A 27965-nucleotide genomic window follows, 5' to 3' on the forward strand; every position below is an offset into this window, starting at 1 on the left:
CAGATATATGTCTGTGCTAGTTCTCGTGCATTTCATGCATTTATAAACTAAAGTTATCGAGAATTATTTGAACTACTTGTTTAGGCTATGAACCCTGACAGATGAGATTGAGTGAGAGAAGCTTACATCCTCATCTATTGGTAGATCAAGAGGTCACTAAAGTATGTCTATTAAAAACAGGATTGCATTAATGCATAAAAAAACACACATTACATTCCAAATAGTATGGCATTTATTGATCTGGGAATAAAAGAATTATGTTTTTAAGATGATCTCACAGTAAAAATACAATTTTCACATCAGTAGCAAAGAAGCAGAAAATTCTTATTTTCAATTAGAAGTGAGTATAATACTTTTGTGATTGCTGTGCAGCAACAGTACTGTCTTTCATCAGCAACAAGGAATGATATATTTAATTGTAGATGATAAAGCACTGTGTCTTTACGTATGATGAAACTTCAAAAGCATCTGCAACAACATCATTTTTTTTTTTTTAGTAAAGTAAAAAAAAAAAATAACAGTACATGTCACATGTATAATCATGAATAAAATATTACTGTTAAAATGTATAAGGTGTATTAACAGAATTGCACTTCAAGTTGAGCATTAGTGGCTGATTTCCACAGCTGAGAATCCTGTTTGGATAAACTTAACCCGAGACGATCTTGTCACATGGCAACAGTGGGTTGACACCGATTTTCTTGGCGCATTCATTCTGCAGGAAAAATACAAAATGCTAATGAAGTTAGCATCATGCTTAAAGAGGTTTTAAATAAAGTCAGATTGTATTTAGGTAAAAATACTCTCATTTACTTTCTAGTTAAAAACATAAACTTGTGTTAATGCCAAGCTAAAACAGGACCTCTAAATCTTCCTGTAGTCTGTGTAGGTTCTCAGTCATCCAGGTTATGGTAGTCTTCAAGCATGTGAGTTGAACTGGATTTGAAAATATTTCACCTTTCATCTGAAAGGCTTCTTGAGTTCTAACAGCTGATGGGGAGTTCCCAGTATTTAACCTCTACGTTGGTTAGAAATGTTCTCATTTTGGACATGGAAGATAGACTGGTTGAGAGGAGTAAAAGAGGCTAGATTTCTATATCTACCTTGAATCAATGAATACAGTAGCCTATGACAATAGCTATCAGTTACCTGCAACACAGGCTTGAAATCCCTTCCCAGGCATTTCATCCCTCACTCACACTTTGGCTGTGTGACCTTGATGGCCCAGGGAGGGGCAGTTTCTCACAAATAAGTCACAGCTTTACTCATATGTGATGCCAGGTCATCAACTAATTTGAAGGTTGGCGGTGGATCCTTGGCTGCTCCGTTCAGCATACCTAAAATACCTTGGGCAACATACTGAACGCCATGTTACTCTCTGATGCATTCATCTGAATACGAATGTTAGATAGAAAGCACTTGGGTGTGGGAAAAAGTGCTTGTATAAATGAGTCTGAATGAGGGAATAAGGCATGTTGTATAAATTGCTTTGACTGGGTAGAAAAATGCTATATAAGAACCAGTCCATTTACCAATACCATTTAACATAGCTCATGCAACACTAGAGGTTAAATATCTGGGACTCTATCAGCTTTTCTCTAGAGCAAAATGTGTGAGTGTAACTGAAAACAGAGCAGGAGCTATTTAATTAACACTTTTTTTTTCCTGGCTCCACCAAAGAAGCACTCTCACTCAAATCAAATGGAGTATTTCCAGTAAAAGCAACAGGTCTGAAGAAAAGCATTTCATGTTGGGAGCTCTATGTGAAAAAGGACAACCTTTAGCCACTGCAGTTTAGACTAGCATGAGAACATCCCCACTTCTTAGCTTTTACCATGTATTTGACGACGTTGATGTGGTAAGGGATCCCACCCATATCCTCACATTTCTTCATGTTCATCCTCTCTGGATCTCCGGCAGCCAAAACAGGAGTGTCTAGGTCAGCCTGAAGCAGATAAGCCACAAAAAAGGAACAAAGAAAAAAAAGAAAGTATAGAGCAATAAATTCACTTTTAATCTGCAAATGTTTGTCCCTACTTGATTTCATAAAACAAAGAAACTGTAACTACTGGATATCAACTGCATTTTTGATTAATCTTTTTTAGCATTTAATATTCCATCACTGGGATCAACTCACAGGATTCAGGTTTCTATGGATGGACAGCAGATCTGACATCCTGTCACTGAACCCGGGAGCAAAGTTCTCTGGATTGATTGCCACAAAACACTGACCCTGAAAATACGAAACAGGTGACACTGTGAGCTCATCAAACATGAACATCAAACAGAGCCTTGACGTCAGATGACCTATATCAGAGTCACTAGCTGGGCCTCTGTTTTAGATAACAGCAGTCAAACACTTCAGACTTGTGTCATGCTGATTTCTCTTCTGCTGGTACATGATGGCTGATTACTTTATGAACTTTGCCCCAGATCTAATAATCAGCACCACATTATCTGCAGTGTATTATCTATTCTAGCTACTCAAAAACTGTATTTTATCATTGCTGTGGGAGCAAGGGGGGGTGTTTGAATTATTCTTAATAAAAAGGTGATACAACAGTTTCAACTTGTTTCTCAGTCTGTTTCATTTCACAGATAAAACAACAACATGACTTTTAGAACACTTTGTTATCAGTTTTGTCACAAGTTACATCAGGGACATGTTAAAATAGAACCAGTGTGTCCTTTGTATTTCACAACTAGGCAAAACAAGATGTACCAGGTTTGCAACACGGTCTGTTACTTTCCAAGTGCGGATGTATTTGCTGTACTGGGCACCAGCCAAGATGCCACAGAACACCTCCACCATCATTCCCAGACCATAGCCTTTGTACCCTCCTGAAGATAAAAACACAGAAAAACATATGCATGGAATAAATGTATTATACTGATCCTAGCCATCAATGGCATGTAATTCCACCAGTTCTGATAACTGGTTTCCAATTAATCTCCTATATGAGTTTCTCAGATCTGTGTATCTTGGTATAGATGAAGCACAAATCAGCCAGTTAGGATTGTGGTTCAATTATATAGACTTAAAAAAGCAAGCAAACAAATACATATTTCACACATGAAGAATGAAAACATTCTTGACAAGATCTGTTGCTTCTGACCTGTGGCTTCACTGCCACCAACAGGCACCAGTCCTCCTCCAGTCAGCACTCTCTTGGGGTCTGTTGTAATTTTTCCCAGAGGGTCACAGCCCCAGCCCTCAGGAATGGGGTCTCCACGCCGCTCATGAAGCTCCACCTATGCACATTTATATACAGTACAAGAGAAGAATGTTTCCACATTAAAAATGTTGTTGTTTCAGTGGTCAATCACTGCTCGCTTGCATTTAATTTGTTAGCAGCTTACATGTGCAATAAACAAATATGCAGCAGTAGAGATGTTGATCTTACCTTTCCAATGGCTACTGCTGAAGTGGCCATGTCTAAAACAAAGCTGTCTCCATCTTTAGCAGGAGCCGCAACACTGATGGGGTTGGTGCCCAAAGTACACTGCAGAGTTCACAGAGTTTGAATAATGAAGATTTTATGATCAAATTCATAAATATCTTAATTAAAATGTCGTATATTGCATTAACTATGGATTCTTTTCTAAAATAGTTAATACATATACCTCTTTAGCACGTGTGGGAACCACCAGTGGTGATGTGTTGGTAAATGACATCCCCTGTGGAGTTTAGATTTTTTCTTAGAAAGTTAAACAAAAAGCAAAAGCAACTGATCATGCTATGATCTAAAGAAGCAGCTGAGAAACAAAGTCATTGACATCTATCATCCTGGAAGGAAATACAAAGCTATACTAAAACATACTAAATCTGGGCCTATAATTGAAAAATGTATTCTTTCTGGGGGAAAAAATCAACTGAAAAGGGGGAAAAAAGATCAACAGACAAACATTTCACTCACAATCATGTTTTCTTTCAGCGCCTGCATTGCATAGTATCCAGCAATGCCATAATGGTTGGAGTCTAAAAAGAAAAAGGTCACATATAAATTTAATAGCTGAACAGCAGTGGTAATGCACTGTCATTGTTTTAGTCGTCAGATTTGAGAACTATCTCTCCACTATAAATAAGTGTTGAAATATAATAATTATATTTAAAAACTCAAGATTTTATTGATGAGATCAGAGCACTTGTTCCCCTTAAATGAAAGTTTCTTAAACCTCTAAGAGCTAAATCATCATGGGCCCCAATCCTAATCAAACCCTGTGCAATCTAATTATGTAGGTTTCTTTGTTGTTTTTAATTGTTATCTTAAGTTTTGGCAGTCAGGCAACAAGGAAAGCAATAATTCTAATTTACACTCTTAAAAACTACTTAAAGATTTATTTCTCCAAAATAGAAGTTAAGGGTAGGGTTATTATTACCAATAGTGACTTATGACTTCAGAGGGTTAATAAAGTCTAACTGAGTCTTATATACCTCACTGAGTGTTAAACAAACCAAACAGTCAACTAGTTGCTGAACAGGAATCATGCACTTATAAAGGCAAGATTTTGTATAATCAAATACTTTAGTAAATATCTATGTAAAATGAACAGGTTTTTAAACAGGGCAACAAATGACAGACATATATTGCTTGTTTAGTATAAGACCAGTTATGTCTAACATAGTGCACTATATTTTGGTTCTTACTGGAAGTAAAATGCAAACAGTTCAATAATAAATGATCTGGAAACCTGTTTAACTGTGTCGCCACTATAACATTTCCTTGAAATGGGACTCACTGTGTGCCACCACCCAGCCAATGCCAACGTCGTTGGCCTTTTTTATGGCCAGATTCATACAAAAGTTTCCCACCACCGGGCCTAAGAGATTCTTCCCATCCACCAGTGCTGTCGCTTCACTCTCCTTTTCTACCACTGGCTCACCATCCTTGGCACAGATGCCAGTTTGAATGTCCTTCACATACATGTCTGTTAAAAATATAGTGAGTACACATAAACGACACACAGACTTAAATTTAAAATTACTGCTGATGTCTCCAGCATCAGTGAGGAAAGATGCTTAGTTTTTGTGCAAATAAGACACAATGATATGTACAGTGAGGATCAAACAATGAAGCAACAATGATGAAAACACAGTTTTGAAGGAGGCTGACCCATCCTGTTGAGTCCATGGCTGTAGTGGCCCCTGTGGTCTCCTTCCACCAACACTTCAGCTAGACTGCGAGCATGATGCTGCTTGGTACCCACTGCTGTCATGCACCTCTCAATGAAGCCTTTGACCTCCACCTCGCTGATCAAACATCTGCATGGGGAACGTGATATTTAATAAGAAACATTTGAAAAAGTAGAGTAAAGATGATGATGTGATCATACTGCTTGTTTAGATATTGCATGTACTAAAAACACATTACACATATTACTTTTTTATCAGTCATATCAAATTCAACGGTCGACAGTCCAGTTATTTACTCTAACATGAACTGCTGATTTTCCTTAAATTGCAGTTTATCTTACCTAAAAATTTGAATTATATCATATAATTATATGAAATGTATTGCTTTTATTTTGTAAGGTTAAATAACCATCACCATCTTGGCTTCTTGACCTGAGTATATTTGGATGAAAGGGGTGGCTAGCTAATTTTATTAGAATGGTGCAGTGGTACTTCATTTATATAAGTGTATTAAATGCTGTGTCACTTTTGTGCAGTGAAAGACAGACATTTAGAAAGCCACAAAAAGTTCACACACCACACTCTGCAAATCTTATCAATACTTAACCATAAAAACATTTATTTATTATTTATTTTCACAAGGCTTGGGTGTATCATATTTTCTTTACCTGGTTTGTCCATGCACTACATCCAGTGGCTCATCACCACACTGGAGCATCTGAAAGTGGTTGGGCTTGCCCTGCTGCCTGTGTAATTACAACTAAATGCCAAATAGGACAAAATAAAACACACCTAACATCTATTATTGTATGTATTTTTTACTACAGGTTCATTCATTTTCATTTTATTAGCACCAGAAGTTGTTTATTTGGAAAGCATAGCTAGCATACCTTCTTTGTTCTTTCACTTTTGACACGTGGATATGAATGTGTAACACACATGACTAGGCTGTCAGCCTGTCTAGTTGTATTACAATTGTCTCCTTGATGAGCTTAATTAAATGTTTCTGTGTAACACATCTGCATCTGTGTGAGCTGAGCTGATTACATCATACATATTTTGTGTTCACCTTTGAGCCCTGCGTAAATAATTGTTTTGGCTCACTGCATCTAATTAAAAATCAGTGCACATGACCATGGCAGTCAGTTAAACTACCACAGGAGTTTTCTGCCTGATGGTCTAGCTCTCATTCAAAGACTGGAATCAAGAACAGGACATAAATAAAGTAAACTGCAAAGCTCCCCCATACTCTACACAACAGTTCCACCATGGGGATTTGTTTCCTGCCCTGTGCTAATTCAAATTTCCATTTTTGAAGTGATTGCAAAACCTGTAACCACACTGATGATATACTTGTGGTAGGACTGCCTTCAAGAGAACACCTGAGGAGTATATTGTGAACTTCAACATGGCCTGGCTTTCTTACATTAACTGGCTTGACAAAACCTAAAAGCCCAGTCAGTCATGATGTGTATCATGATTAGTGGTTATCAGTTGGTTATCAAACCTTTCTTTCCTTCCTGTAATAAAACAAGTTTGAACAACTAATGATACGTTCTGAGTGTTTAATGGTGAAAATGTAATGCTTTTCATCCTGTCGTCATTCTCATCCTCCTTTTTGCTTCTTTCAGAATCAATAAAAATAGACATAGAAATAATTTACCCTGAGACTATTTGTGATAAAAAACAAAACAAAAAAACATTTCCTTTTCTTTTGTAAAATTAATTTCCAGCAAGATATTTTCACATTCCAAGAATTACCCAAAAGAAAAAAAACAATAAAAGTAAGACAAGTTAATGAAAGTTTAACATAATTGTGTATAATGTCATTATTGTTATTTAATGCATTATTATTACTTTGATGTAAGGAGCAATTTACCATTCTTTATTTTTGGCCAGATTTTGGGCATTGCACTCAAAACTAGAGGTGCATGGACAATTCAAATATTGATAGTATTGATACCAATGCTGGTATTGGTATTGCTTAGGTTCTAGCACAATAGTATCAATACTGCGTTTCCAGGTTGCCAGCCAGTTAAATAATTATGATATTATCATTATTATCATTATTATCATTAGTAGTAGTAGTAGTATTGGAAATGAAAAATGCCTTTCAGCTTTTCAGTTTCAAAAAACATGAAATGTTGAAAGGTGTGTTTTGTTGTATTAACTAATTATTGTGGAAAGTAAAACTCACAGTAATTTAGGGGTCATTAAAATGTGTTCAGAATTCGCACATTATTTATGATTCATCAAATGAAGTCGTAGCACACTGCTCTTCCCTACATTAGCTTTATAGGTTAAAAGTATCGGTATTACCAGTAATGGACAAATGCTAATGATTTGGTGGCTCGACACCAAAAAATGTAGGATGGCACAGCACCGCTGTAAGCTGACGTTTACGGTTTTTTCTCTAAAATCTAGCAATTACGAAATGTAGTGAGATGGTAGAATATTAATAAAGATGGAGACGATAGAAATACTAAAACACGGTAGAGGTAAACGTCTTTACACATAATAAATAATAAGCTACTGCATCACAAAAGCACTTTTTGTCGCAAGTCTTGCGATTATGTTAATCACAATGAAAAAACTCTTGGATGAGTTGCTAACTCGTCTTGGCGCACAGGTTTTTAATTCATTGACTGAATCTACAGGTGTCCTTTGACCACACTTCTAACCACGCTCCTACCTGTTCATGCTGACTTTGCTGTCCTTTCACTATGATGGTCTGTCGATCCTGGATCAGATGTGTTGGGGGTAAATCCGATGACCTGGCAACTTTCCTCTTCAAGTGCCTCAATGTTAGGAAACGCCCCGTGTGTCAAAACTATCTGTCAGGTGTCTCTGCCCGGGGAGAAGCTTTGTGATTTGGCAAGGTCGTGAACCTGCTGCTTTCGGTATTTCCATTATATCGTGTCAATTTAACCCAGAAAGCACATTCTGATCACAAGTACAAGTCAATGAGTTTGGCAAATAAGTGTCATTGGCAATAAAATGTATTTTTCAAGAGAGATCTGGCCAAAGAGGGCAGCAGAGTGGAATCACTTTTTGGCACACCTGGCGCTTTCCGTTTTCCTGCTGTTTTAATCGCGCTCTACTTTCTGATTTCTGTCTCAAAGACCACCTCGTAAACGTCGCACCTTGCGTCCCTAATACAGAGCTTATACAGACATGTAGGTATACACATAATTTTTCTGCTTAAAAACACAATTGCTGGTAATACACAGGTTAAGAATGGACAAGAAAAGCCCTTAAGAGCTGCATCATTATACCTCAGCAACTCCTTTTACATTTGCGGGAAGACTGAGAAATTTCTCTCTGATGCATTTTTCATAATCTTAATCGAGAGCGGAGGATCACAACTTTGACTACACTGCACCCACCCGGTACCGCTGAAAACTGCTGTCCTGCACCAGCAACTCCCCAATCACGGTCTTAAAGAAAAATGTAATCTTTATACAACTTATTTAAATAATAAAACAACATATATTGCTATTTAACAGGAAATATTGCGGGTCAGTTCGTTATTTTTCGCAATGCTTTCATACACAGGGTGCTTTTCAAGAGCAAAAGTGCAAAAAAAAAATCATTACCTTTTAAATAAATGCATCTTAATGCTGATGGTACATGCAGGAAAAAAAGCATGGAATGAAAATGTTTACTTAAAACCCGTGAATAAAGCTTTATTTATAGTCATGTCCTTTTTATTCAGCCACAGTTTCTTAGAAAAATGTGATCCGCTTTAGGCCAAGGTGTGATCAGGTCCAGGAAGAGCCCTTATTGAGTGCCAGATATTGCAAAATATTGTCTTTACTTCGCAAGAACAGATGATGTCGGAATCACTTTGACTAATAAGCAAGTTTTGAGAGGTTTCCCCCAACAACAGCAACAACAAACAACAACAACAACAAATGGAGCCCCAAACTATGACAGAGCCTCCACCCTGTCTTACAGATGGCTGTAGACACTCACTGCTGTACCTCTCCCCTGACTTCCTCCAAACATATCAAGGTCTAGACTGAGAATGAGTGAACCAGCTGAAGTTGAAACAGAATTACAAAACAGAGACATAATCTTGAATACTTCTTTGAGCTAATGAGACTTTTTTGATAGATGTATGAAAGCTGCTTGGAAACATTTCATATGGATAATAGATTATATCTCTTCATAGTTAATGAATAAACCTTTAGTCTTTTTCCTCTCACAGTGATGTGATGTAAACCAAGGTTTTTCTTATATTTTAAATTTTTATTTTGAAAAGGCCAAGGAATGTCTTGCATCAGTGAATTAGATGCCAGTCTCTTTCTTTGAAAGCTTTCTGTCCACAAGGGGTCAGGCAATCACTGAATGCTGGGATGCAGAAACATAGAATATGCTGCAGCAAACAACTTTAAATCTATATACATACATACATACAACTTTATATACATATATATATATATATATATATATATATATATATATATATATATATATATATATATATATATATATATATATATATATATATATATATATATATATATATAGAGAGAGAGAGAGAGAGAGAGAGAGAGAGAGAGAGAGAGAGAGATGGATGGATATTTACAAAGAAAATAAGCAAAGAAGACATGATGTATCTTAGACCATAGTGATCCTGTACAAGTAACTTACCAAAAGTTGCTATAATTTTTGCTTGTTTTTAGCACATTAACCTAACATGAATTATATTTGAGCCAACCCACAAGAGAAATTAGCTTTTCACATTACGCTTCTGTTTCTGCTGGATCAACTCACCAAAAGGAGCTGTTCCTAGGCATAAACCGCTCTTGCAAACCTACATTCTGGCCCTATGTGTAAATGTTCGTAGTGCTACACTTCAGTTAGGTCATTCTGGTGCTAATAAGGAGACAATGAGATATTTAACCCTCCTGTAGCGCTGCAGTTTAATGTAAACACTGTTCAAAACAACATGACCATTGTCCTGCTTCAATACAACAACAGCCCAGCTATCTAGGCTATCCATAAAAGGGAAAACATGTAGCTGTGGTGTGGCAAGAAAGCTTATCGAGTGTTACGAAACAAAATTTAGTCTTTACTTGCTCTTAAAACCTGGACCGTGCTACAAGAAGAAATGATCTGGGAATCAGTTTGACTTCTGTGTAAATGATGAATTGTAATGACCAGTACTGGACTTTTGAGGATTGTACCGTAGCAACCGTACTATATTGTAGGAAAATTTTGAGTCATTGTACTCCAGCGATGGATTCCATAAACCACTCCTGATTGCTGTGACGTTGATACATGTCCTACAGACAATGCTGACATCATTGAAACTATGTGACCCTTTATGAATGACTTGAAGCACATTTTTCTCCACAGTGTCATGTGTAGAAATCATATTCATAATCATATACATCTTGGAGCACATTGTAGAACACCAATTTTGGTTAGACTCAAATAAGTGATAAGCCAGAGTGAGACTAAATACAACACAAAAGCACAGCATCTTCACAATTTCTACACCTGGTTAGTACCCTTGTAGCCCAGATGTTGAACCAGAAAATGTTTGCTTCAGGTGGCAATGTAATAATGTATCTTTATGTATGAAAAAGAATAATAATTTTAAGACTATGTGTCAGTTTTTCTCCGTGACAGAAAAAGCTGCTGTTGCAAAGAAATATGTCTGTGTCCTAAATAAAAATATAAATGTGTAAAATTACAGCAAAAAGTTGATAGCAGATATCAACTCTCAACTATTTGATAGTTCATTGGCCAAGACTGTCCAGTAATGATACGGTTTTTATTAATTCATAGAAAATGTCTTGAAAAAGTGTTTAGTTGTTTATCTTGTTGTAATTTGAGTAAAAGTACTTTTGTTACAGTGCCATAAACCGGTAGCTTTATGGTTTGGTTTTGACATAAAACACTAACAAACCAATATTGGAAAACTAATGATTGAGTTTAGGTTAGTGTAAATGTTAGAGATTCAAGATTCAAGAAGTTTATTGTCATATACACCACAAAATACATTGGTTACACTGAGCAATGAAATTCGTACTGTGTGAGTTACCTTCACACAACTATAAAAAAAAAACAACTGAAGTTCATTGCTAAGAAGTTTTTCCGTCTCCTGACTGACTTGATAGCACGAGTTTAAGCAGTCCTCCTGCATGTCTTTACTCCCACAGGCCTCAGCTGCGACTCGAGAAAGAGTATGGAGAAGTTAGCACCACCTCCCTATGCAGTGCCGCCTCCTATCCTGTAATTCTCCATGGGTCAGACATCTGTAAGCATTTCTCTCAGACCACAAGAGGAAAATAGAAAGTTGGAAGCTACAGGCTGTGATTTGGGTGTGTATAAATAAAGTTGCTAGCAAAGGAAAAGCTGCTAATGTGATGGGAGTCCAGAAGGTGGGAGGTTAGTAGGAGCAGGACACCCAAATCATCAAAGAGTGGAAATGAGTTGCAGGAGGGCAAACAGAGCCTCTGAAGAATTATATGAAAGGTTAGTTTCTGATTTGCTCATGAGGTATTCGTGGGTGTATATTTTACATATGTAAGTACAAGTTTGATTCATTGCATGTGTGGCTAAAAAAAAAACATACATGGAGCGTACATTTCTAAATGATTTCTCTTTTTATGGGTTGCACATGGTAACCAGGGCTTAGCTGAACATGAAAACACTTGGAAGGGTAAGTCATTTTGGGACAGCTGTTGCAAACGCATGTCATTATAGTCAGGGCTTGATCAGGGCTGCTGAGGGGTGTGTTTAATGTGCTTATACACCACAATCATTTAATCATTAGTTGTTATTAATCTCTGGTTCTCTGCCACAGTGTGTCTTTTATCCTGTCTCCTTCCCCTAACCCCCAGCTGGTCAGTGCAGATGGCTGCCCCTCCCTGAGCCAGCGTCTGCTGGAGGTTTCTTCCTATTAAAAGGTATTTTTCTTTCCCACTGTCGTCAAGTGCTTGGTCATAGGTCATTTGATTCTTGGGGCGTTATCTTTGTTTTTCTATGGTCTTTACCTAATAATATAAGGCATCCTAAGGTGACCAATGTTGTGATTTGATGCTATGTAAATAAAATGTAATTGAACCATATGGTATACTGCTCTATCTGTATCTACAATCTTCACTCCTTAAAATATAAGCAACGCTAGAACAAATTAAAGAATGTTGTCAGATATATTACCAATTATTAGAACAAGTAATAATTTGTTTAAAACTGGTGTTTTAAGGCTGTTCTAATGAGTCCATCTGCAGTAGACGAGTAAACTAACAAAAACATGTTGACTCTGAAGTCTCAGAGTGCTAAACAGGGAGCAACACCCATTCAGTCTGTAATAATGCCTGAGCAAAGAGCAGATTGAGTGGAAATGAGCCATGTTGCCCCTTCACTGCAGGCCTCCACATTGGTGCTGACTCCTCTGTAGTGGTCGGCACTGCCTCAAAACTGCAGGGCACATTTGTGCAGCTTCCAGAAATAGGATGTGCTGTATATAATTGGCAAAACAGCAGGCTCACAGCTGCTATGAAAACAACCATGCTTTTCCCGTTGCCTTAGAACCACCCTACAGGCTTACATATGAGGCCCAAAATGATACCTTTAAAGTTGGGTGTAGGTGCAAAACCGCAATATAATGGAGCGCCTCTTTGCCTCTATGTTCCTGAAAGACCTGAAAAGCATTTGTAGATCTTTGATGAATTGAGCAAAAGTTTTTTTAAACAAAAGAATAAAAGTTTTGTGCTAAAAGTGTTAACAGTAACTGGTTTATTTAACTCATTTATAAGACAGCAAGAGAAATTCAAAATACTTATAAAATCACAGGAATAGTGATAAAAAATAAATGTGTGTCGTGACTAATAACATTTAAAGCCTGCTGAGAGATAAAATATATTTGACTGTCAATGCAAGATGAATGTTGATTGTCCTTTTGTGAAGTGGTTTCTCATCCTCGTGGTATTCAGACATCAGCTCCACAGCCCCCTGTTCTCTCTGCTATTCCTCTCTCTCCCTCTCTCTCTCTTTCTCTAACCTGACAAAAGATCATTCAAATTCACTCATAAATACAATAAATAACAAAAACGATGCAGAGTAGCTGCTTGCTCAGTCTCTCAACTTGATTCAGCTCCCAGTCTCAATACAATACTAATACTTATTCAGTCTTTGGTCAGCTTCACATCTCTACTGACCAATCCTAGTAAGGCTGACATTAAAATGGGGAAATTTTAATATTAGTGTTTCAGATCCCATGTGTGAAATTTCTGTTATGCTTTTTCTTAATGTGTTTGTTCTTAATTTTTATTTTTTTTAAGTTTAAGTTTACTTTTCCGCATTTTTGAGACCATCTCATAATGCACTGACATGATTTCCTTTGAGTTAAAATGGTATTTTGGCGCTGATTAGGGGGTAGAGAGGCCAGCCCAAGTCCAGACTCCCATTTAGGTTAGGAGTGTAATAAATTCTCATGTCAGCCTTCATATTCTTGATTTAAATCAAATGCCTTCTTCATATATCACTCTTATCTCTTGCCTTCATCTACCAGCTGAAAAGTTTCAGGAAGTTTTGGAGTCCATCTTCTCCAAGGAAGTCGAAAGAGCCCTGAGACGAGCCCAAGTGGACGAGCAGGAGGACAAGCAGGACGATGGCCAGGAGTGGAATGAGAAGGTTCCAGCCGGCTGCCAGGATGTTGTACCATTTGGCCTTGTCCGAACACTCCTGAGCCAGCTGCAGGTTGCCCTGAGTCTTTTGGTCCCTGGCCTGCAAAGATGCAGGAAGACAAATTCATATTAAGACATCTGGTGTAGTCAGTTTTAACTGGTAATTTAAATATGAAGACTCCTCAGCATCAACGTAACTTTGTGCTGAAAGTCTGGGTAAATTCCCAGATGATTAAACATGCAACTATTTTGCTGGTAATAACTGAAATGAGTAAAGAAAATGAACAGCCTATTTATATATTGGTTGGGTCTGATTATTGGGGGGGGGGGGGGGGGGGGGGTCATAACCCCCCCTGGAAATTACGCCCCTGCTCCTCAGTCTCATAAGTCTTGTGGGACATCTAGAGACATTAAAGCTTCATCTGCACTACATAAAAAAGATAATATGAATTCACTGTAAATAAAGAAGGTAAAACACAGATCATCTTTTTGTTTATAGACAGCTTGTCCCACAGATCTGGTTCAGTGCTGACCCAGGGCAGACTGAATAGCTTCTAAGTGTATCCATTTATTGTGGAAAGAACCCAGCCAGGGCCTTCCATACAACTCTCTAATTTCCCATGAGTACTTGCCCATTAGAAAGATACCAATTATGCCATTTTTAACTCCCCAGACAAGGAACCAGTGACTGTCTTTAATCTGAGTGCTGAGCCAGTGGCCCTGTGATTCTGAGCTGCACCGCGTGCATGCAGAAAAAAAATTAAATAAAGGGTATACACACCCTTTTGTGGTGAGATTTTCGGGAACTTTTATTTCCAGGTAGTCATGCGATGTTTCCAAACAAGATTTGAAAATGCAATTTTCCAGGACTTCTTAACTTTTTAAAATGTGTTAAGTTTTTTGTTTTGTTTTATGTTTCTCTGCAGCTCCATTCCTGTGGTAAAGGGCGCTCCTGCTTTCTACTGTGTGAGACATTCGACCAGAGACAATAATAAGTCTTTACATGCTTCAGAATCTTACTGTGTTTAATCAAACTCAAAGATTTTGCAACAGAACTTTTACACAGAGGAAAAGCTAGAAGTTGTTCTGCTTTTTACACATAAAAAATCTGTAAAAAAAATAAAGTAAAATGTACAATTTTTAAATGAAGAATGCTTCCATATTCATTTTATAAGAATTTTTTTTAACACCTTAAAAATCATAGGGTATGCAGGGTTTTTTCCCCTCTTTTTACAGTTTATACCCTCACTTACACATGGTTAAAAGAAAACAATTTTCTTCTTTTTGTCAAAAATGTAATTGCTGGTTCCCGCTGCTTCTTTTAGAAATGTTATTGTAGGTGCAGCCACTCATTGGTGCTTGACTTTTGCCCATTGTTTCATAAGTATCCTTGCCAACTTTGCACAACTTTTGCTTTTGCTGCCAAGTTTCATTGCAGAAGGCTGAGGCAATTATAGTAACACAGTGTTCTTGTTAGCATTAAGCTGTTCAAGACTGACAAAAGTCTAGTATTACACTGCATAGAAATTCTTCCATTTTTTTTCATCAAGTGTATCCAAGTGTTTCTGCCTTTGTTGTTTTCAAAATGTTTTAATAAAGAGTTTAAATAACTGGAGACAACAATGAAGGCTACTTTATTTAAAAATAAATACATTAATAGAAAGATTTGTTTTAATTGGGACTGAGTTAACAATGTAGACCCTTCTTTGTTAGATGTCTGTAAATTGATTATAAAACATTTTCAAAAGCAAAGAAAGAAAAAGAGCACAAGGCCTCACCTTGATGGAGTAGATAAGCGCCATGAAACCCAGGCAGCAGAAGTTAACATACAAGGTGTTGCACAGCGACCAGACTAGATAGTCTCGGGGAGGATTCTTGCCAGTGTTCCCCATGTTCACTACAGTGGATCCAACAGGCTTGCGAGCAGATTTGCAGTTGGTAAGAGGGGTGCAGTCGGAAGGGAAGTTGTAGGAATGGTTGTCCATTGTTAGCGTTCAGAGAGGGGAATCCTAGCTGTAAGTGGATAGACAACTTTGTGAGCTTGTTATCCTTCCAGATGCTTGGTCCTCGTCTTGAGAGTACTCCCCCCACCCCTCTATGCGAGAGGCTTAAAAAGGCCCATAAAGAGGGAGGTGGCAGGGAGAGCATCCATGGGCAGGGTCCTTTAATGCACTGCAGGTCTGTCATTATGTGGTCAAGCCTGTGAGACTGAAATAGAGATAGAGAGAAGAAGACAGGGAAACAGTTCTCTGAGAGAAAGACCAAATATATAAACTGTAGCTGAGAAAAGTATCCAAACAATAATTTTCCTAGAGATTTGAAGGTGGTGCGTGGTGATTTGGGTGAAGGTGAAGGCCATTTGAATGATGTTGAAAAGCCTTGATATGTCTGATGAAGAGTCTGCCAGAGGTCTTGAGGCAGGCATCTGTATCTTGGTGGGAACAGAGTGGGTTAACACAACCAACAGGACACATTTCTAAAACATATAAGAACTATTAGTTCAGTTCATTTCATTTGGTTTTCATGTGAACGGTCACAGTTTCTTACATAAAATAAAGTAAATTACCCAACCTGAACATTATTTTTTAAGCTGAAGCCAAACAAATTGTAATATTTGTAACAAATTGTAACAGTTGCATACATTGAAGATCCCACAGTAGATGGCCACTGACCAATTTATGCTGGACAATAGGGTTAACCAGGGTAAGAGGATACGCTTTATAATCAAGTGCTTGTCCTTTTCATTGTTTTCTTTTTTTTTGAAAATCATTTTGATATAAACACAAGGATTATATACATTTGAAAGGGAATTAAACAGACTCAACAGACTATGTTTTAAAAGACCAATGAGCCAAGTAGTGAGATCTAGCGTCCACCAACTGCACCTTATCTCTAAGGCTAGGCATTATGTTCCGCATGAGGACCTGGAGAAGCTTATTCACGCTTTTGTGACCTCCAGGTTGGATTATTGTAACTCCTTGTACTACGGTCTTCCCTCTTCTCTTCTTCTTAGACTGCAAACAGTCCAAAATGCAGCAGCCCGCCACTTGACTGGTACGAGGAAATTTTGCCCTATTACTCCTGTTTTAGCTAGCTTGCATTGGCTGCCCATAAAGTACCGTATTCAATTTAAAATATTACTCCTTACATTCAAAACTATTAGTAAATTAGCGCCGAGTTATCTTAGTGAACTTCTCAAACCACATACTCCTGCTAGAACACTTAGATCTGCCACTCAACTACTTCTGATGCAACCTAGATCTCGGCTGAAGTCCCCATGGTGACTGTGCGTTTGCTCTGGCTCGACATCCGCGCATCTGATTTATTGTTATGATAATAATAAACGTTTCTTTGCGTTAATAATACAATAGGAAATCAAACATCACTTTGCACTGTCTATTCCCACAGTATCATCAAAGATGCACATAATAATTATTAGTGGATCAGGGTTCAGCTACACATGAAGAATTTCAGACATTGAATCAAAGATGTCGGCCCAATATTTTTTAACCTCGGGACAAAAAACAAAACTGTGGCTTATGTATCTTCAGCTACGGAGCATTTCTCACATATAGGAGAGACCTCAGGGTATATTTTATTTAACCTTTCTCTAGTAAAGTGTAGATGAAGCTTTAAACTGAATCAAGAAGTGTTTTGCATTATAGGAGCATTTATGGATATTCTGCAAACCTTTTTCCCATTGAGTGTCTGTGATTATGATACCTAATTCTTCTTCCCATTTAGATTTGATAAAGGATGAGCTTGCAGGGTTTACTAACATTAAATTCTGAAAGGTGCAAGAGATAAATTTCTCACTACAAGGTGAAAGTTGGAGACACTTATCAAGACCGGAAATGTTGAGACTCTCAAAGACCTGTATATTTCCTGACAGAGTCTGGCAGGTATCTAAAAAAGTCTCTTCCTGATAGCTTGTATATCTCTTGTAACTGATTGAAAGAGGCAAAGACACTGTCCCAATATAGATGACTGACTGAGCAAAGTCCTACCTGTTTTAATGCATTGTCTAGAATAGATGGTTTAAAAGATGGATTGCCTACAATGGGTGTAATAGGGGATAGAGACTTCAAATTAAAACATAGTTTAATCTGCTTAAAAATACATAGGGTGCTATGTATTACCACATTGCCATCATACATAGACTTATCAATGGGCAGTATAGCTATATAGTAAAGCTGACAAGCTTCCTGCTCCAGTTGCGACCATGTGAGGGGATTGCCGTTGTCTGCTAACCAGTATGTCATAAATTTTATATGCAAAGCCCAGTAATAGAACAAGAAATTCAGAAGCGCTAACCCTCCCTCCGTTTTAGACTTGCAAAGCTGTTTCCTAGCAATTCTATGTGTTTTATTGCCCCATAAAAAAGGTAAGAGGAGTGAATTCAGGTTTTTAAAAAATGTTTTAGGAAGGAATACAGAGAGATGTTGAAATAAGTACAACCACAATCAAAATTATAATTTTTATAGGATTAACTCTACCAATGAGTGATATAGGAAGTGAATTGTACACTTGACTGAAGCTCAGATATTAAGGGAGAGAAGTTAGATTTTAATAGAGAGGAATAGCATTTTGTAACCTGAATACCCAGATAAGTGAGCTTCTCATAAGCTATACTGAATGGGAGGTTTTGCAGCCATGATGGGTTACTCACATGTATTAGTTCACTTTTATTCAGATTTATCCTGTATCCAGAGAAAGACCCAAATAACTTAATTTTGTCTAATATGGCAGGAATAGTCTTTTCTGGCTGGGTGATATATAATAACACATCATTCGCATAGAGTGAGATTTTATTAGTAGTTGTATCAGTATTTTTTTTAAAAATAGATCCCTGTTTTGTCGCTCTATATAAGCCAAAGGATAGTGATAGATTCTGGTTGGTAAGAATGCGAGCATGAGGATTGCCATAAAGAAAACTTACCACTGAAATAAATTTCTTGCCCAATTTAAATCTTTCCAATATTTCGAACAAATAGGGCCATTCAATCTGGTCAAATGCCTTCTCAGCGTCGAGTGCCAAAACTGCCAACTCTTCTTTAGGTCTGGCAGTGGAGTAAATAATGTCGAATAGTCACCTGAGATTAAAAAAAAGAATTTCTCTGGGGTATAAATCCAGTTTTATCAGGGTGTACTAACTGTGTTAAAAGGGGCTTAATCTACTGGCAAATACTTTAGACAATAGTTTCCCATCCAGATTTAGCAAGGTGATGGGACGATAAGAACCTGCATTCTCAGCATTCCTACCTTTTTTTTTTTTTATAAATAACAGTTATAATTGCCTCTGTAAGGGTGGGAGGGAGGACTTTATCTGCTAGAGCTTGAGTGAATGTTTTATGCAGGTATGGGCACAAAATCTCACTAAATTTCTTATAAAATTTGCTGGGGATGCCATCTGGTCCAAGAGCCTTATTGGTTTTACTAATTGCCTTCTTGATCCCCTCTACTGTTATTTCTGAGTTTAAGCATGTGAGTTCATCCTCCCCTAGGTTTGGAAAAGTGCAGCTATCCAAGAACTTTTTCGTAGAGTCACAATCTATATTTTGTTTAGCATATAAACTTTGATAAAATTGGAAATAGTGATTGTTAATGTCTCCGGGGTCCATTAAAGCCTTAACTGCATTATTTTTAATTTTATGAATTGTACTGTCTTGTTCTTGTTTCCTAAGTTTTCTTGCTAGTATTTTATGCGATTTGTCACCAAGCTCAGAGTATTTCTGCTTGGTGCACAAAAAGGCTTTACTGATTTTTGCTGAGAGTAGATTATTATATTCATATTTTAAAGACAGTATTTTCTTAGGTAGCATTGTGGATGGCGTTTGGGCATTCTCTTTATCCAGATCTTTAATTTGTTTGTCCAAGTCAAGGAGCTTAGCCCGGTTTCTCTTCCTTCTGGCTGATTTAAAAGAGATAATAGTACCCCTTAAATACTCCCAAAGTGTAGCAGGCTTAGTTTCTGAGTTTTCATTTACCACAAAATACAGAGAGATCAGTGTTTCCAAATATTCATGAAAATCCTTCGCACCTAACAGTAGAGGGTTGCTGCAGTCTAGTTGCATTTGGATGTTTAAGGTTAATGTGACAGGGGGGTGATCAGAGATGACAATATTGTGATATTTTGTGTCAATTTTGTGTCAATGACATGTGGCATTAATTCAAATCAAATGGTGCCATTAAATAGGAAGGAAACTGAAAGGATCCGATGTCTTCATGAATGAACATCTGATAAAAAGAAATGCGGACATTGCCAGGAAAGCACGTTACTTGAAGAAACAGGGAAAAATTCAAAATACATGGACCACCAACTGCAAAGTATTCATTAAACTCAATGGAACACCGGAACAAGCCAAAGTGTTGGTCATCAGAAATATGGAAGAGCTGGACAAATACTGAGGTCAACTTACTCTGGAGGTATGAATACACATGTGACGTGACACACAACACAACACATGGCACAGTCCAAAAGAACTTCATCTGCATCCGGCAACAATATCAACATGACTCATTGGAATTCTCTTTATGATAATCTGGAACTGAGAACATTTCGATACACAGACCATAATGTTCTAGACTTAGAAAAGGATATAGACCCGGAAAATAATTTCTTCTACAACATCAGCTGTAACTGCTGCTACTTCACTGATGAACAGTTTAAGCACACCATCAACAAATAAATTATCAATAATCCATTTTAATAGCAGAAGTCTGTATGCCAACTTCAACAATATAAAGGAATATCTAAATGAGTTGACAAATCCATTTGGAATTATTGCCATTTCTGAAACATGGATCAATGCGGAGAAAGGAATGGACTTTGGACTGGAGGGATATGAAGTGAATTTTGTAAATAGAAGGAACAAGAGTGGAGGGGGAGTAGCTGTGTATGTGGATAAAAACCTAAACTACAAGGTGGTAGAAAGTATGACAACTGTAATTGATAATTTACTAGAATGTATAACAATTGAAATTTATAAGGAAAAAGAAAAAAATGTAATAATTAGCTGTATATATAGAACACCTGGCTCTAGTATTCAAGTATTTAATGACTTCATAGAGGAAATATTCTCTAAAACAAATCAAAAAGTTATGTTTATCTGTGGTGATTTTAATATTGACCTGTTGAATCCAAAAAAGCATAAAATGACCGACGAATTCCTAAACACTATGTACAGTTTGAGTTTACATCCTAAAATAACCAGGCCTAGCAGAATTACACCACATTGTGCCACCTTACTTGACAATATTTTCACTAACAATATGGAAAACAACATTGTGAGCGGAATATTAATTAATGACATCAGTGATCACCTACCAGTTTTTGCAGTTTATGACACTAATTATAAGAAAAATCAGCATGAAGAACAACTGAGATACAGACGTGTAAGGACAGAAGAAACTATGACTGCATTTAAGAACGATCTATTAAATCAGGACTGGGACAAGGTGTACAAAGAAGCTGATATCGATATTGCATATGGCATATTTTTAAGAATATTCATGGAGTTGTACGATAAAAACTGTCCAACAATAAAATACAACAGAAAGCACAAATATTCAGATAGACCATGGCTCACTAAGGGTTTACAAAATGCATGTAAAAAGAAAAATACACTCTATAGGGAATACCTAAAACAAAGAACAAAAGAAGCTGAAAAGAAATATAAAAAATACAAAAATAAGTTGACCAATATTATACGTGTATGTAGAAAGGAGTATTATAGTAAAATATTGAACAACAATAAACATAATATGAAAGGAATATGGGATGTTTTAAACGGTATCATTAAAAATAATTCTGGACAACAAAGTTATCCACAATACTTTATCGATAATGGCAATATTATGGAAAACACTGCTGATAAGGTCAACAGCTTTAATCATTATTTTGTAAATATTGGACCAAAACTGGCAGAACAAATTCCTGAGTCACTGCCATCAGTAGAATGTAGTGAAAACCTGATTGATAGGAACCCTAACTCAATGTTCCTCACATCAGTGGAGGAAAAAGAAATAATTGACATTGTACACATGTGTAAATATAAAACATCTACTGATTGTAATGATATTGACATGAAAATCGTCAAGAAGGTCATTGAAGGAATTGTAGGACCTCTAACATATATTTGCAACTTATCATTTCAGACGGGAAAAGTGCCAAACAAAATGAAAATAGCTAAAGTTGTGCCGCTGTATAAAACCGGGGATAGACGCCACTTCACAAATTACAGGCCCGTTTCTTTACTACCACAATTCTCCAAAATCCTAGAAAACCTGTTTAATAAACGATTAGACAAATTCTTAGATAAATATAAATTACTCTCTGACAGTCAATATGGATTCAGATCAAAAAGATCAACATCTCTGGCATTAATCGAATCAATTGAGGAGATTACGAATGCTATAGATCAGAAACAGTATGCAGCTGGAGTATTTCTGGATCTCAAGAAAGCATTCGACACAATCAATCATGACATATTAATTAATAAACTGGAACGGTATGGGATTAGGGGGGTTGTACTGCAATGGGTGAAAAATTATTTAAGTGACCGGAAACAATTTGTGAAGCTGGGTGTCCATTCCTCATCATGCTTGGACATTGCTTGTGGTGTTCCACAAGGCTCTGTACTGGGTCCAAAATTATTTATTATTTATATAAATGATATTTGTAAGGCATCTGATATATTAAAATTAGTATTATTTGCAGATGACACAAATATTTTTTGTTCTGGGGGGAATCTAAAGGAGCTGCTGGATACAATTACTTCAGAAATGTGCAAAATTAAAAAATGGTTTAACAGGAACAAACTATCGCTAAATCTAAGTAAAACTAAAATTATCTTATTTGGGAATTCCCTTAGAAATGCACAAGTGCAGATTCATGTAGATGGTGTGGAAATTGAAAGAGTACTTGAACATAAGTTTCTTGGTGTGATTATAGATGATAAATTAAACTGGAAGTCTCATATAAATCATATACATAACAAAATTTCAAGAAGTGTCTCAATCTTGAGTAAAGTAAAACACATTCTGGACCACAAATCATTCCACATTCTCTATTGTTCCCTGATTGCACCGTATTTGAATTACTGTGCAGAGGTTTGGGGCAATACTTACAAATGTTCGCTATCATCAATCTTTATATTACAAAAAAGGGCCATAAGGATAATCCATAAAACTGGTTACAGAGATCATACAAATCCACTATTCTTAAAATCAAAAATTCTAAAATTCACAGATCTGGTTCATTTTCTCACAGCACAAATTATATATAAAGCAATAAATAACCTGCTTCCTGACAATATTCTAAAAATGTTTTCTAAAAGGGAACGGGGATACAATTTGAGGGGGGAATTAAATTTAAAACATCCTCGTATCCGTACAACATTAAAAAGTTTTTGCATCTCTGTGTGTGGAGTGAAGCTGTGGAACAGACTAAGTAAAGATATGAAGCAATGTCCAAGCATGGCGCAGTTTAAAAAGCGGTTTAAGGATATGGTTTTTACAGGGTACAGGGAAAAGGTAGAGATTTGATAGGGTGTTCTTGTCTAATATTTTCATGTGTGTGCGCATGCACTGGTTTGTTGGTATGGGTATATATGTATGTGTATATGTATGTATGTATGTATATATATGTGTATATGTATATGTATATATGTATATATATATATATGTGTATATGTGTGTGTATGTATGTGTGTATGTATATATATATGTATATATATATATATATATATATATATATATATATATGTATATATGTATATATATATATATATATATATATATATATATATATATATATATATATATATATATATATATATATATATAAATTGTAGGTTGTGTATCCTTCAGGTGTTAATGGGGTTATTGAAAATGTGTATATGTGCGTATGTGTGTATATACGTAGGTATGGATAGATAGAAACATATATGTGTATATATTAAAAAAAAAAAAAAAAATTACACATAATATATAATGTAATTACAAGGAGGTATTTCTGTAGTCTATTGATACTAGATAGTGGAAAAGGGGTGGGATTAAATAAGCTTATGCTTCTTCCTGCTCCTTTTTGAACATGGACGTTATTTGGAGTTGTGGTTGCTCGTTTTCCTTTTGTTTGCTTTGTTCATTTGTCTCTTTTAATTCTATTTTTTTTTATACTTTTTCAACATGTTCAAAATAAAGATTCAATCAATCAATCAAATATGCATAATCAAAATATTACAGTACACACAGGTTATTTAATTTATAAATTATTTCCAATTTTTCAAAAGATTTATTTCAGCAAAACAATAACTGTCATTGTATTGTAGAGCTTATGAAAAACATTGTTAGAGGCACAATTTCTTCGTTTGATTTCCGAACACCAGTAAAATGATTCTGATGCTATTTAAACGTGATAAAAATGAGTCAACTTTGAGCCAATGACACAATGAAAACCGACTTTGATGATAAACTCGGGCATGATAATGCGCTAAGTAGAGAAATGAGTACTGTGAAATCTTATGACCACTATAGTGAGCTGTGAGTTCAAAGTATGGCTGAATAAAAAAACAAATATAACTTAATGAATTGAATCATCTAGATTTTTAAACGTGTCTCTTTGCTTTTGAACGCTGTTGTTTCAAATGTTGAAACAAAATGAGCAACAACGCCCTCTGCCGCCTATAACTGTGCTTTACAACAAAGGCGGAACAACCAAAAAAAAGTCCCTCGTGATGTTTTATGTGACCGTGGAGCAGGTAGCTGTTGTTCTCATAGACTGTTGCAGTAGTGTGATAGGTAGGTTTAAGCTGCGTATTATCTACGAAGTATTTCGTCTCAAAATGTGGTGTAAAATGTGGTGTAAAATGCGTTATCGTCGTCGCTTCTGCGAAAGACAACAGTGGGAGGGGCGTATGCAGAGCTCCAATTGATAGTGTCCCGTGCCGCTAACTCAGCGCAGCAGAGTGGCGCAGCGGAAGCGTGCTGGGCCCATAACCCAGAGGTCGATGGATCGAAACCATCCTCTGCTATGTATGTTTTTTCTTTTCTTTTTTTTTTAATTAACTAATCTTACAAGATATGTAACATAATGTTACATTAAATCGTGTAATTACATTCATTTGGAATAAATGTTTATTTTAGTATTAACATCTAATCAAACCACAGTAACTTTATACCTATATACAGTTTATATCTACAACACTATCTTTGTTCTGAAATTCTCACTCTCTTTGTTATGTAATTACTTTCTAAAATGTTTAGAGACAAACAAAATTACTGTCTGCGTTTAATAAAAAGAGCAGAAAACTATATGGTGCCTCATTAATATCAGTTTACAAAGTCAAACCAATTAATGAAAACAGCAATTAAAGTTGCGTTTTTTCACTTTAGTAAAAGGTAAAAATTAAAAAGTAAACGTAAAATCCCACACTTCTGCAGTGTTGTTTTTATTGTATAATTTTTATATTTAAAGCATGTACACATTAAGAATACCATCTGGCATTTATATAAAAGAGAGATGAATACTCTAAATATGTTTCGTTTGCAGTAGTAATTTTTTTAAAATCAGATATTATAATACAGGTAAAAGAAAAATAATAAACTGTTAAAAAACCCCACATGGGGTAGAATGTAATTTATCATTGTTTAAGAAAGTTATGTGTTAATTCCCTTCATGAAAAGTTGAGATAAACATGACATGGGGAAAGAAAATCCCCCAAAGTGAGATTTGCAAGGAACTGTGAACTTTCTATAACTGACAAATGATGTAAGCGTTCAGGAAGCATTCTGGTGTAACTTGCCAGATGCCGTTTTCTGACAGCATGGTGCAGCCTGTATCTTGGATGGATTTGTCTGGCTGACCTTCTCCCCACTTGGTAAATGTCAGACGTTGGTTTTTCATATCCACCTCAAAATTTCCCTCTGCCTTTTTGTTGTTGACACTGATCCAAGCTGCCTTGTAAACATCGCCAAACACTTGAGTCAGTGCGTTGTTCTCCTCCTCGTTCTGGGGCAGAGCCAACTCTATGTGTTGTTGGGAGCAGAATTCGACAGCCCTGGAGAAAGAGCCTCTCTCCTTGTTGGACACAAAGTATTTCTGACCAACTCTCCGGACAAAATGATAGTTAATGGCTAGAGAACAGAAAAATGTAATAAAGCAAACTGTTACTCTTAGGCTTTTTATTTAAAATCAATCTAATGTTGTAGAGACATGGAAAACTGTCACACAGAAATATGATGATGAATATGATGACTTATCAATCATGTCTGAAAATTAGACTTAAAGTTGCATTTTTTAGATGTCCTGTGTATTTGACAAAAACAGTTCTTTGTAACTGAGTTGTGTTTGAATTTGAATTAAAAACACATGATTGTGACACTTACCGAGCTCTAGCTTGGCAAGTCTGTCCTTCAAAGCTCTGAGGTCTGGGCAGCTCGTCTCAGTAGCAGCTGGATCAAACAGATCAAGTTAGTGAACTTTACACAGAGGCCACACTTACAGCTCTGCTGTATCTACAAATGGCCATTTAAAGTTTCTTCATTTTATGCCTCACTTTTAACCACTGATAGATTTTCTTTTCCAAACTTTTATTTATTTATGACATGGAAGGAATTGTTGTTGTTTTTCTGATTTCTGAAATGATTAGATAATCACTCTGTTAAGCTTACGGGCTCTTTAAACTGTTTCAGGATGTTTTGTTCAGTCATGAGAGAAATATGGAAAAAACAAGTGGTTACCATTTGTAAACTGTTTTTCTAGCTCATCCATCATCGTTGACATGCTGCTAACCAGCATGTAAATTTAGACAGTGATCAAATTACCCCCATGTGAATTATGTTGTGGGCACTTATGATCAACAAATCAGAAGATAACATGAGAAAATACAAAATGCGTGCAGGCATAAATTGTTTTATATACTCCAGCTTTGAGTAAATGTAACCAACCAAAACAACTGAGGCCTTGTGAGAAATTTGTGTGACTACAAATGTTACAGAGAGAACGACAGTCTACAGTCAAGCTTCCCTTTAGACTTTACAGACTATAAATACAGTAGACTTATTTCTAATCCTGCGCCTGCCTAATTGTGTCACCATATGCATAGATTTCAAGGCACATCAGGGGACACATAGCCTTTATCTTTAGAAAACATGCCAGATAACTGAGGTGTACATGATCTAAAGCAATCATTGCAAAAAAAAGGTGTTTAAGTGTAAACTTTACAGCATGTTCCACGAACGCCAGGATATCCAGGTATCCCAGGAAATCCTCGGTCCCCTGCAGAATAGATAAACAGGTAGTGAGCCAGCTAAAGGTGCTTGTGGCTTCAAAATCAAATATATTTGTCTGTCCAAATAAAAAATAAATGACCTAAATTTAGTTCGAAATTACATCCTTTAAAATACTGCTGGAATGAAGTAATAACATCGGTTATTTTGACCTTGAATCCCCGGTAATCCAGGAACACCATCTCGTCCAGGTGGTCCTATCATCCCAGCAAACCCAGGATATCCGGGATCTCCTTTTTCACCTTTTTGACCTGGAGGACCAGGAGGCTGACTGAAGCTGACAGTGGCCATAAAGCAGATGACGGAGAATAAAAGAAGCAGTCTCATCTTCGTAGTTCAGAACTGAAATTTTGGTTAAATATAGTATTAAGTTTTCCATATAAAAGCCATGTAGCCCTAACCCTCAAATGGAAGAATGATAAATTTTCCAATTATAGACATTCTTTATGCAGAAATTGCTAAATTTAATTAATTTTTTCTAGCTAGTGTGTTGTACTTCTTTATCTTTGTTGTTTTAAAGTGTTTTCAAGAGTTAAAACCATTTGGTAGCACAAAATTTAGTACAATATATTGTACTAAATTTATCTCTGTATACAGAGATAAACAGGAGAGAACTCACCCCACCAACGAGAAGTGATGTGCTGGGCATACTGCTTCTTTGCTGCTTCCACAGAAAAAGAACTGAGATATTTGCTAGAAGTAATGTGGGAGGGATTCAGTCCACAGTAAGCAGCTGGAACATCTCATTAGGGATTGTCCATTAACCTCCCTCCTTTCAAACCAAAAAAAGGCCACTGTGTTGTGATACCTTAAAGACTCTATGAATCTAAACATGAGAATACGGATTTGACGTAGTTATGGGTGAATGCAGAAATGATAACGTTTGACTTTATGAG

General features: G+C 36.4%; 3 protein-coding genes and 1 non-coding gene across 4 annotated transcripts; 1 reads left to right on the forward strand and 3 right to left on the reverse strand.

Annotated features, from left to right (window-relative positions):
* Window positions 1-50: 50 nt before the first annotated feature.
* On the reverse strand, window positions 51-7988 carry LOC146665219 (uncharacterized). The gene is made up of 11 exons (XM_085412771.1): window positions 7827-7988; window positions 5115-5263; window positions 4741-4929; window positions 3918-3979; window positions 3625-3678; window positions 3405-3503; window positions 3117-3252; window positions 2723-2841; window positions 2138-2233; window positions 1835-1945; window positions 51-715 (listed from the first exon to the last, which is right to left on the reverse strand). The coding sequence occupies exons 1-11, from the start codon at window positions 7832-7834 to the stop codon at window positions 650-652; spliced, it is 1089 nt and encodes a 362-aa protein (XP_085268897.1). The 5' UTR covers window positions 7835-7988; the 3' UTR covers window positions 51-649.
* Window positions 7989-11111: 3123 nt separating this feature from the next.
* LOC146665220 (interferon-induced transmembrane protein 5-like) lies at window positions 11112-15872 on the reverse strand. The gene is made up of 2 exons (XM_085411103.1): window positions 15558-15872; window positions 11112-13879 (listed from the first exon to the last, which is right to left on the reverse strand). Exons 1-2 carry the CDS (start codon window positions 15762-15764, stop codon window positions 13658-13660), a joined length of 429 nt encoding a protein of 142 aa, XP_085267229.1. The 5' UTR covers window positions 15765-15872; the 3' UTR covers window positions 11112-13657.
* An 8868-nt stretch (window positions 15873-24740) lies between these two features.
* trnam-cau (transfer RNA methionine (anticodon CAU)) lies at window positions 24741-24812 on the forward strand. The gene has a single exon. It is a non-coding gene; the product is annotated as a tRNA-Met (tRNA).
* Window positions 24813-25241: 429 nt separating this feature from the next.
* Window positions 25242-27741, reverse strand: LOC146665222 (mannose-binding protein C-like). The gene is made up of 5 exons (XM_085411105.1): window positions 27689-27741; window positions 27222-27411; window positions 27005-27058; window positions 26167-26232; window positions 25242-25914 (listed from the first exon to the last, which is right to left on the reverse strand). The coding sequence occupies exons 2-5, from the start codon at window positions 27394-27396 to the stop codon at window positions 25532-25534; spliced, it is 678 nt and encodes a 225-aa protein (XP_085267231.1). The 5' UTR covers window positions 27397-27411; window positions 27689-27741; the 3' UTR covers window positions 25242-25531.
* Between the last annotated feature and the right edge of the window lie 224 nt (window positions 27742-27965).

The sequence above is a fragment of the Rhamphochromis longiceps genome, linkage group LG7, assembly GCF_057381845.1.
Source record: "Rhamphochromis longiceps isolate RC_006_pf linkage group LG7, R_longiceps_female_GT1.1, whole genome shotgun sequence".
Taxonomy (NCBI): Eukaryota; Metazoa; Chordata; class Actinopteri; order Cichliformes; family Cichlidae; genus Rhamphochromis; species Rhamphochromis longiceps.

Bases quoted from the DNA above. Each gene is read 5' to 3' on its own strand.
- LOC146665222 (XM_085411105.1), bottom strand. From the start codon at position 27,396: ATGAGACTGCTTCTTTTATTCTCCGTCATCTGCTTTATGGCCACTGTC. The intron at 27,059-27,221 runs GTCAAAATAACC...TCTATTCTGCAG, and splicing joins TGGATTACCGGGGATTCAAG to GGGACCGAGGATTTCCTGGG. The intron at 26,233-27,004 runs GTAAAGTTTACA...TGTTTGATCCAG, and splicing joins TGGCGTTCGTGGAACATGCT to CTGCTACTGAGACGAGCTGC.
- LOC146665219 (XM_085412771.1), bottom strand. The intron at 3,679-3,917 runs GTGAGTGAAATG...TAAACTCCACAG, and splicing joins CGCTGAAAGAAAACATGATT to GGGATGTCATTTACCAACAC. The intron at 2,234-2,722 runs GTACATCTTGTT...TCGTATTTTCAG, and splicing joins CAGACCGTGTTGCAAACCTG to GGTCAGTGTTTTGTGGCAAT.
- LOC146665220 (XM_085411103.1), bottom strand. From the start codon at position 15,764: ATGGACAACCATTCCTACAACTTCCCTTCCGACTGCACCCCTCTTACC. The intron at 13,880-15,557 runs GTGAGGCCTTGT...GCATCTTTGCAG, and splicing joins CGCTTATCTACTCCATCAAG to GCCAGGGACCAAAAGACTCA.